The sequence below is a fragment of the Leptodactylus fuscus genome, chromosome 11, assembly GCF_031893055.1.
Source record: "Leptodactylus fuscus isolate aLepFus1 chromosome 11, aLepFus1.hap2, whole genome shotgun sequence".
Taxonomy (NCBI): domain Eukaryota; kingdom Metazoa; phylum Chordata; class Amphibia; order Anura; family Leptodactylidae; genus Leptodactylus; species Leptodactylus fuscus.
Window position 1 is genome coordinate 45386923 of NC_134275.1, and position 10969 is coordinate 45397891.

General features: G+C 44.9%; 2 protein-coding genes across 2 annotated transcripts; one reads left to right on the top strand and one right to left on the bottom strand.

The window, feature by feature from the left end:
* Nucleotides 1-361: 361 nt before the first annotated feature.
* PQBP1 (polyglutamine binding protein 1) lies at nucleotides 362-6052 on the bottom strand. Its single transcript, XM_075260573.1, has 7 exons — nucleotides 6014-6052; nucleotides 4790-4870; nucleotides 3308-3419; nucleotides 2194-2294; nucleotides 2000-2107; nucleotides 1861-1918; nucleotides 362-620 (listed from the first exon to the last, which is right to left on the bottom strand). The coding sequence occupies exons 2-7, from the start codon at nucleotides 4854-4856 to the stop codon at nucleotides 464-466; spliced, it is 603 nt and encodes a 200-aa protein (XP_075116674.1). The 5' UTR covers nucleotides 4857-4870; nucleotides 6014-6052; the 3' UTR covers nucleotides 362-463.
* Nucleotides 6053-6167: 115 nt separating this feature from the next.
* TIMM17B (translocase of inner mitochondrial membrane 17B) lies at nucleotides 6168-10904 on the top strand. Its single transcript, XM_075259979.1, has 6 exons — nucleotides 6168-6232; nucleotides 7518-7617; nucleotides 7886-7949; nucleotides 8030-8158; nucleotides 9453-9563; nucleotides 10758-10904. Exons 1-6 carry the CDS (start codon nucleotides 6207-6209, stop codon nucleotides 10796-10798), a joined length of 471 nt encoding a protein of 156 aa, XP_075116080.1. The 5' UTR covers nucleotides 6168-6206; the 3' UTR covers nucleotides 10799-10904.
* Nucleotides 10905-10969: the final 65 nt, after the last annotated feature.

The following is a 10969-nucleotide window of genomic DNA, read 5'->3' on the forward strand; positions in this document are numbered from 1 at the left end:
GAATAAAGATCTGCATAGTCAAGTCCTTAAATGGAGTGCAGCACCTCACAGTGACCTACAGGGCGTGTCCCCAAATTGCTTTGTTACCCATTTAACCAAGGAGTTAAAGGAACACTTCAGACAAGCTTTATAAGGTGTCATTCCTGGTGCAGTCTGACTATCAGTCTATATGTGAAAACTACAACACCCAGCATCCTCTGACAGTCTAGGAGTTGTAATTAAATCCCATATGGAGGGCCACTGCTCTAAAGCTTGTACCAGAGGTAGTACTGGCGTTTTACTGGAGACTCCCTAATCCCCCTGCCTGGGTATATATCATCAGGGCCCCCGGCGATTGCATCATATTCACTATTCTTAAAGCTTGCAGTTTCTTAAAAACAGTTTATTTCACACACAAAACATTACACTGAGCCGGTAACTGTACAAAGCTGAAACACATGGAAGGTTCACAAATAATTCATCCTCATTCCAGGGGTTTTGCCCGAGAGGCCTCAGCATTGGCCCTTAGCACGGCCCCCGGACTGGGATATGGTCTCTGTTGAAACAAGGGCCCTGCTGCTGTGGTGTCTGCCCCAGTTTTGGCCTCATTTCTTTTGGGAAGTCCAGTAGACCAGGTACCCCTAAAAGAGCAAAATTTACACATAATAGTGAGCTCAGCTCTGTAGTATAATACAGGATGTAACTCAGGATCAGTACAGGATAAGTAATGTAATGTATGTACACAGTGACTGTACCAGCAGAATAGTGAGTACAGCTCTGGAGTATAATACAGGATGTAACTCAGGATCAGTACAGGATAAGTAATGTAATGTATGTACACAGTGACTGCACCAGCAGAATAGTGAGTGCAGCTCTGGAGTATAATACAGGATGTAACTCAGGATCAGTACAGGATAAGTAATGTAATGTATGTACACAGTGACTGCACCAGCAGAATAGTGAGAGCAGCTCTGGAGTATAATACAGGATGTAACTCAGGATCAGTACAGGATAAGTAATGTAATGTATGTACACAGTGACTGCACCAGCAGAATAGTGAGAGCAGCTCTGGAGTATAATACAGGATGTAACTCAGGATAAGTAATGTAATGTATGTACACAGTGACTGTACCAGCAGAATAGTGAGTGCAGCTCTGGAGTATAATACAGGATGTAACTCAGGATCAGTACAGGATAAGTAATGTATGTACACAGTGACTATACCAGCAGAATAGTGAGTGCAGCTCTGGAGTATAATACAGGATGTAACTCAGGATCAGTACAGGATAAGTAATGTAATGTATGTACACAGTGACTGTACCAGCAGAATAGTGAGTGCAGCTCTGGAGTATAATACAGGATGTATCTCAGGATCAGTACAGGATAAGTAATGTAATGTATGTACACAGTGACTGCAGCAGAATAATAATGAGTGCAGCTCTGGAGTATAATACAGGATGTACCTCAGGATCAGTACAGGATATGTAATGCATGTACACAGTGACTGCAGCAGCAGAATAGTGAGCGCAGCTCTGGAGTATAATACAGGGTGTAACTCAGGATCAGTACAGGATAAGTAATGTATGTACCCAGTGACTGTACCAGCAGAATAGTGAGTGCAGCTCTGGAGTATAATACAGGCTATAACTCAGGATCAGTACAGTATAAGTAATGTAATGTAATGTATGTACACAGAGACTGTACCAGCAGAATACTGAGTGCAGCTCTGGAGTATAATACAGGATGTAACTCAGGATCAGTGCAGGATAATTAATGCATGTACACAGTGACTGTACCAGCAGAATAATGAGTGCAGCTCTGGAGTATAATACAGCTTAGAATTCTATTTTTCATTATGCTGTAGTGTGCATTGGACGTTACCTTGGAGCATCGGAATAAGCGCTGGGATCCATGGGATCAATCTCTTCTTCTCTCTTTCCTGTGTAGACAGAAGCTTTGATCATACTGACATCTATATACCCTTCTATCAGAATCTGTATATATTTTCCTGCTGAGTCACCTTTTTTAGATTTAGGATATGGAGCGATCTCCTCCCTTCGGATATGTCTCCTCTCCTTCACCTCCTCCCGCTCCGGCCTCTCCGGTTTCTCTGGTCGCTCCTCCAAGTCTTAAAAACAATAATTTCACTGTAAATATAAAAGAAAATATAATAAAGAAACCAAAGTGAGCTCAGGAGAGATTGAGAGTGGATACCTTTCTGTTTAGAGGTGCTCTTGATGATGACAGCGTTGGGGTCATGTGGGGATAACCAGGACACCAGATCTGTCTCCACATTCCAGTAATATGGGAGGCCACTAGGTAGAGGAAGCAAAGCACAAAGTGATCCAAATGTCCTGACACATGGGAAGAGCCAGATACCAAGAGCATTGGCAGATACAATCCATACATCAATGCTGAGATCACTATTATCACCAGACACAATCCATACATCAGTACTCGGATCACAATATTGCACCAGACCCCGAATCACACTTTAGCGCCTAGATCACTATGTACAAGGTACCAAGACTACCATTATTGCCCTGTGTGACCCATTTATTAGTGAAAATAGCGACACTGTAACATGTAGACTTCACCATCATTATAGAGATCACTAATATTAGCCTACTCATTAGCACAGGGATTACCATGACCTCACGTCCTGAGCCTACATCTACTCATGGACATCCTTAGCAAAATACTTTACCCACATGTCTGCCTGAATAGAACCAAGTGTCCAAAGAGATCAGGCAATCCTCCCAGACCACAGACTCTGCCTCCTTGGTCTTTGTGTATATAACACATGCATGGAGCAGGGCTGCCACAAACAGTCTCAGGGGGCATTCATACTTGCCCCTGTGTCCACCCACCGGGTCTTCGTCCTATTCCCTAGGGAAACAGGATAGGGGATAGCTTCCTGGCGGTCAGTTTTAAAACCCATTCATTTGAATGGGTTTTTTAAGCAAATCACCAGTGTCCGTATGCAGCCTCTCCACGGGGAAGCCGTTTTTTTTTTTTTTTGCATGGACACAAAGTCGAACATGCAGGACTTTGTCTCCATGCAAAAAAACCTGTTTCCCGCAGAGAGGCTGCATATGGACACCAGCGGTTTGCTTAAAAAACCCATTCAAATGGGTTGAATGGGTTTTAAAACTGACTGCTGATAAGCCCTCCTCATCCAGTTTCCCCAGGGAATAGGACAGAGACCCGGTGGGCAGACACGGGCGCAAGTGTGAATAACCCCTAAGGTGTACCAAAACATGGTGTCACCTCCCTAGGAACAGTAGACACAGGTGACCATATCACAGCCTGTACATAAGGTCCTCACCATATTGGGTCAAACACCTTGTACCAGTTTGGAGGAAGATTCTCTATCCGCGTCGCCTCGTAGTCCACATTGTCATCGTCGTAGTCCTCAGCAATGACCTCTTCTGCTGGCTCTGGGGGAGGGAGCACAGGAATGAGTGGTTAACAGGGAGGCTTACAGATATGTAAAATGATTACAATTCCATTAGGTTCAAGCTTAAAATTGCAAAAATCCTACAGAAATTTTTTTTGGTAGATTTTAAATTTATGGATGAAATAAATATTCCTGGCACATCACTCCGATTCCTTATGTGCATTTTAACCCTTTAGCAATCCAACACATTTTAGTCTTGGACCAGTAACCTTTTATCCCTCTCTGTATTCCTACAATCTTACATTGTATATCAATGTAGCTTGACAAGAACTTGTATATTGTACCTATAAGGTAAGACTTATCGATCAGTTTTTGAGGCAACATAATCAGAAAACATAAAACCTGGCATCTGAATTTTAAAATTTATGGTAGAATTTATGGTAGAATAAATAACATACTGATTTTATTTTAGGGGTTGTCATGGATGTGGTAATTCTAATTGTGCGGGTTGTTTTTCATTTTGTTTTTTATTAACAAGGGGGAGAAAAAAAGCGTATTTTTAATTTTTTTCTGTAAAACTACTTAGGTGTTGTGCTCAGAATTGACCACAGCACCTTCGCTTTAACCAGTGAAACCTCTAAATCAATTAAGATTTCGTCTCCAGCCCCTGCTGCTCCTGGGGTTAAAGCTGTTTAATGAGACAGTGTTCATGGACCAATGTCCCAGGCTCTTTCAGAACTGTAGAGGGGCTAAAGGGGAAATATCGGATCAGAAATATTAATGCAGTGAGGATGGGAGGGGTGTAAAATAAATATGCAATAATATTTACCTACATCCTCCCCTCTCTTCCTGTGTCACGTCAATGGGTCTACTGCAGCCAGCACCCCCCCCCCCCAGCAGTATAACAGTGATGGACTGCGGTGGTCTCATCGAACATGACATCACCACTCTAGGCGCTCGGTGTACAAAGAACGAGACGATGGCCAGCCTAGCACAAGAACAGAGGGGATGATGCAGGGAAGTATACATGTATTTTTATTTTATAACCACCCCCACCACCTTCTGACTACATTGCTCTTTATTATCCAGGAGAACACCTTTAATAATGTAGAAAGAAAAGTATTCCTAATTTTTGTGTGTTTGAGTCAAAATCCCCTCCTGGTCCATTAGACTCTAGGCAGGGTCTGGAACAGTGTGTCAGCGCTCTCTCTAGTTACAAACTCTGCACCTGTCATCAGGGGACAGAGAGTAGAGATCTGACATATAATGGCATTTAGAAAGACGCAGAACTGTTCCCCATATAACAGATAAAGTCCTCCACTGTGGCATTTGCTGCTGATAAACAGTATAAGAGGTGCTCTCTTTTGGGGAGTACATAAAGCTGACAGTACAGATTATACTAGAACCTACCTGCTTCTACATGCTTCAGGATCCCTCTCTTTGCCAATCGAGCTTGCAGGGCCAATGGGAGCGGCATTGTCAGTCACCAACCTGCAGATAGATACACACATAGATAAACTGGTATCCTCAAAGTACCTGTTGGGCCTTGCAACAAGTGCAGGTTGTGCACCCCCTCCAGCTCCACTGCTGGCATTTCTGAGTAGTTCACATCTCCACCATACATAACATACTGGACTATGCACATATAATATTAGTAAAAGGAAAGATCACACATATCAGGAAGTCTAGTTCACATTAATATTATAGATGTCCTTATTATGGTCAGGTTATTAGGAGGGACGCTACATGTATGAGAAGATAACAAGGCATGATGTCCTTATTATGGTCAGGTTATTAGGGGGGAAGCTACATGTATGAGAAGATAACAAGCCATGATGTCCTTATTATGGTCAGGATATTAGGAGGGAAGCTACATGTATGAGAAGATAACAAGCCATGATGTCCTTATTATGGTCAGGTTATTAGGGGGGAAGCTACATGTATGAGAAGATAACAAGCCATGATGTCCTTATTATGGTCAGGATATTAGGAGGGAAGCTACATGTATGAGAAGATAACAAGCCATGATGTCCTTATTATGGTCAGGTTATTAGGAGGGAAGCTACATGTATGAGAAGATAACAAGCCATGATGTCCTTATTATGGTCAGGTTATTAGGAGGGACACTACATGTATGAGAAGATAATCCGACCACAATAAGGACATCATGGCTGGTTATCAGGAGGGACACTACATGTATGAGAAGATAACGCCGCCACAATAAGGACACCATGGCTAGGTTTCTGTCCAAGACCATAGAAAGTTCCAACTTTCATGGTCCTATCCATTGGCAACTGATGAAGACAAAACACTGTCACCACTAAGATGGTTAGAGGAAATCTATAAAACTCTGGAGCAATCACAATAAGAGAGCTATATAGTAATGTTGAAGGGAAACCCCTTTAAGAAACCTTTCCTCCTCACCTACTGTACAGTGCTACCACTTTATGAGACAGAAATCCCTTTAAGAACATTTTTTTTCCACCTCAGCCCAATAAACAACCTTCAGAGCAGTTCCCCTACAATGGCTGATACAAGCTGCGGGATGCTGGTACTTATAGTACTCCACACTGGTCAGGGATGATAGTACTTATAGTCCAACAACAGGTTACAATAATAAGCGCTCATACACACCCAGCTGTGCTCCTGCGTTTCTCCTCTCCTGGCTCTGGGGGTCGCAGACTGATGGCGTCACTGACACGCACAGACATGCGTTTCACACCTCCTTTGCAGTTCCATCCATTGCCAATAACGGGAGGACATGAACCCCACGTGATGTAATGGACTTTATCATTGTCGACGTCACTTCCGCTGTTGGCCTAACAGAATGGAGGAATATGTGCGGGAACCATGGTAACGCGGGGCATGACGGGAATGTTACTGACTATCTACACACTCCGTACTCGGGGGGCTGACTATAGGAGACTTGACAGGGGCAGACGCAATAGAGGCCAACACCCCACTGCATTCTGGGAGCTGGTCTGTACTACAGCGCAGAGGTTGCTGGGAAATGTAGTTTATACAGGACACAGAGGCTTCTGGGAGAAGTTTCCGTGGACACAGTCACTGATACTACTACTAGAGCCATTAGTCTGCAGCCCTCACGCTCTATAGAAACCCTTCTCACCAGTAACAACCAATCAGAGTGCAGCTTTTATTTCCTAAACTGCAGTGGGACAATATAAGGAGAATTCTGATTGGCTGCTAAGGAACATAAACACTTCCCCTCAGAGACCATTAGAATACATGATCAGTAGGGAGGTGATTTCTAATGGTCAGTGGCCAATCCAAATGATGACATTCCCAACTTAAAGGAATTGTCCAGAGACTTCTGTTTAACTTGCTTTGGTCAACCGTTTCTTCATTGCAGAACCTGAGGGTTCTAAGTCCAGGTTATGTGATCAGAACTTGCCCCAGTCCTCCAGGTTGTCCTGCCTCCCCTTCTCTCCTGTATTCACCTGTTATATGGGGGCTGACAGACTATAGGAGGGAGGAGGAGGAGTGAATGGGGATGGGAGCTGGTCCAATGACATGACCCAGATCCAGTTCGGAAACCCCAGGTCCTGCAATGAAGAACCCGCCAGACAAATTAAGTTACACTAGGTTAACACGTGTTGGGGACCAGAGAAACCGAAACCCAATCTGCTTAAAAAGCAGTTACCATAGTCTATAATAGGGTCTGCTGGGTTTCTGCCCGAAAAATGAAGAGAGGTAAGTCCTGCTTTCAGGACCCTTCTCTCTGTGCTTTAAAAGCGGAATGGGGAACAAAGTTCCTTAACGGTCACAAAGCACAGATGTGATTATTGATGACCTATCCTTAAAGAGGACCGTTCATGTCCTCAGGCATATGCAGTTTTATATACCGCTAGAAAGCCAACAGTGTGCTGTCTGTTATGTGCTCGGGGGCTGGAGATGTCAGTGCTGTTAATTTCGCCATTGATATCTCTCCACTGTCAGAAGGATGTTCCTAACAGCCTAGCATCATCGTTGGGCTTTGAGGAACACCCCCATCCATGGCAGTACTCATTCATGGCCCTGTACTGTCAGAGGGGGCATTCTCTACATCCATTATACAGATCACACTATGTTATATTCCTAGCTGTGGACTTTCCAAAGTCTTGTCATTTTTCTACCACAGTCCCTGGCGGATTGTCGATGACTGCGGTGGAGCGTTTACCATGGGGATCATCGGGGGAGGAGTATTTCAGTCTATTAAGGGCTTCAGAAATGCTCCGGTGGTGAGTATATCCTATCTCCTACTTATAGTTCTAGTCATTTGCACCTTTTTATTTAGATCTGTTTCTGGGAAACCTGTGTGATGACCAGTATAGCTGTGAATGCAGTTATGGCAGGAGGATGTCACCCAGCTTTCTAGCCTTCTTGAATGGCAAATCTCTTATGCTGTAGGGCTATAAGCTTCACTGTGTCAAGGACAGAAGGGTGAAAAGTGGCTATTGCAAGCGGGTCTATTATGTTAGCTCTTTTTTTTTCTTTCTTTCTTCCTAGGGAATCAAGCATCGTCTGCGGGGCAGTGTGAACGCCGTCAAAATCCGGGCTCCACAGATTGGAGGTGAGGTGTGTTTATTGAGATGTCCCATTTGATGCCGCTTCTCCCTTATGGCCTCTCACAGTCTTTCTGCTCCCATACAGGCAGTTTTGCTGTGTGGGGGGGCTTGTTCTCCACTATTGACTGTGGTCTAGTGAGGCTTCGTGGGAAGGAGGACCCCTGGAATTCCATCACCAGCGGAGCACTGACTGGGGCAGTGCTGGCATCTCGCAGTAAGAAACCCCTCACTATTTCAGATCTATGAAGGTGATGTACTTGTAGTCATGCCTAACGTTACCATGGAGGCCGTCTGATATCAGGTTTACACCTAGAGGTCCATTTACACGTCACATCATTACAAGGAGCTCATGTACTATACACATTGATCACCTTTGGCTCTCCAAATCTGTCATTGGAATTTTTGCCATTGACCTGCAGGGATCTGTAAAGCACATGCATCCCCAGCACAGTCAGTGAGGATACTCCAAAGACAGGCTCAGAGACCCAAAGATGTCCAAATCACAAAATAAAGGACACAACACTTAGAGGTGCTCTTTGTTCCCAGGATCCCCACTGTACCGCATGTTGTATATTGACCTTCACATGACTTGCTAAGAACGTGTCAGATCCATTCAAAGGGCCTAGCCTAACCCAACAAGCTGCTGTTTTGTAGGACTATGGGGTTTTAGCTGTCCGTTTGTGGGGTGTAATTTAGGGTGAGGCATGTAGGAGATTGCTTCCGTGGAATTATATTGTTACATGCCATCCAGTTATGAAAATTATGTAATCTATGAATGGGCTAGATAGACCAAATGTTAGAGTCCATCTCTGCTGGTGGCACTCCAGGCTAGTAAATAGAAGGGTAAATTCACATGGAGTTTTTTGGACCGGATTTTGACGCGGGAAGCCGCCTCAGAATCCAGCTCCAAAAAACACCTTCCGCAGCTAGCCGCGACTAGATGCCTATGCAGTGCATCGGCATCCAATCGCGGCATTCCGTTCCGGATTAGGCCCAATTGAATGGGCCTAGTCAAGAGGGAGTCTTTGCGCCACAGACACCGTGGCTGATTCAGCCGCAGAATCCGCGGGAAGATAGGGCAGCTCACTTCTTTTTCCCACGAGCAGGAAGAAACTGCTAGTGGAGGAAAGCCGGATTCTGATGTTAATTCTGCGTCAAAATCCGGACCAAAAAACCCTGTGTGAACTCAGCTGAAGGGGGGTCCTAAACAGGCAGATTAAAGGGCTTCTCTGGGACTCTTTAATTGATAAATTATCCAATTCTGCAGAGGAAAATGCAATGGAAAATGCTGCACTTTGCTGCGTTTTGCTAGATGGGACCTTAGCCTAAAATGGCTCACTCTCTCCCCTCCATACAAGACACCTATTGCTTCCAGATTCATTCAAGATCTTTCTATAGTATAATGTAAGGTGACCCTAATATTTGCCTCATGACAGACCACTCACTGTGTTCCCCATGTTATCAGTCTGTACCAGTACACGGCAGCACTACTGTCTTTTCTCCTATAGGTGGACCCCTGGCCATGGTGGGCTCAGCACTGATGGGAGGGATTTTATTGGCTCTCATTGAAGGGGTTGGAATCCTCCTGACCCGCTACACAGCACAGCAGTTTCAGAACCGTGAGTAGTTCTTTATATAGAGGTCCATACAGAGGTTAAAGACATACAGTCACCTGATCTGACATTTGGTGTGGACAGACGCAGAACAGGACGGGACAGTCAACACGGCAACCATCTGACCCCTAGCAACTATTTGGCTTTCGTCCATTGGTTAGATTAGGACCTTTGCTTTCTGCTCTGTGTACACCAGTGGGTTGGTTTAGCAGCTGCCCCACCTTGCGTCTCTCCACATTCGAGGTCAGAGTATGCCTGCTCAACCATGTGTTTGTAGTAAACTGAGCTTTCAGCCCTGTGAACACGGCTGCAATTGGTGACTTCCATGTGCTGTTCTGTTTTGCACCGACTCTATCAATAGAGTAGACAGACCAAGCTGCAAAAAGGTGATCTGCTCCATTCTTTGTGGCTCAGTCCTATCGCCCCCATCTAAAAATAAAACATGGTCATGTGCATGCGGCCATAGAAATGAATAGGTGTGTATGTAATGATGAAAAGCACATGGACCAAAACCTGCGCTCATGTGTATGGACTCTAAAGCTGAGTTCACAATGAGTTTTTTGGACTGGATTTTGATGCGGGAGTCCGCCTCAGAATCCGCTCCAAAAAACGCCTCCCATGGCCTCCGAATTAAGCCCAAATGAATGGGCCTAGTCTGAAGGGAGTGTCGCGCCGCAGAATCTGCGGCAAGATAGGGCAGGCTCGCTTCTTTTTTCCGCAAGTGGGAAGAAATGGCTAGTGAAAGAAAGAAGTGAACGGCTCCCATTGAAGTCAATGCGAAACATCTTTGGAGCCGGATTCTGAGGCCGATTCCATGTCAAAATCCAGACCAAAAAACTCTGTGTGAACTCAGCTTATGGGTTCCCATAGCTGGATAACACTTTTTTGGGTCCAGCTGCTGAAATCCTTGGTGAACTGTAAATGCATCCATTACAGGGGCATGTAGTATTACACGCAGCAACTCCTTTCTTCCCGGGGGTGCAGGACATAGTTAGGATTTACACCCCATGTTCTGTATGTCTTGATTTTTGCCTCTTGTATCGCTTCTTGGAGATGCCTTCTCTGCTCTATGGTCACAGTCTGTCAGTTCTGAGAAGGAATCCTATCTCCACCTGTCCTGCCCATGTGTCTGGGTGCGAGGACATCACTGAGGCATGAACACACGGCTCCTTTACCCGGCTTTGTTGGTTTATTTTGCAGCCAATCCATTTGGAGAGGAGCCAAGCAATGTACCTCACTGACACTGGAGATGCAACTGCCGGCAGCTCAGGCTTTTTATGTCATGACTGTGAAGAAGGAATATGGGATTTGTATAAGCTGAAATAAACAGTGTTCATTGTACATGTGCGGCCGTAGTGTGTGTATTGTGTGCAGGACAATAGGGGGTCCGTCATGGCGCGTTCTCTCTGAGA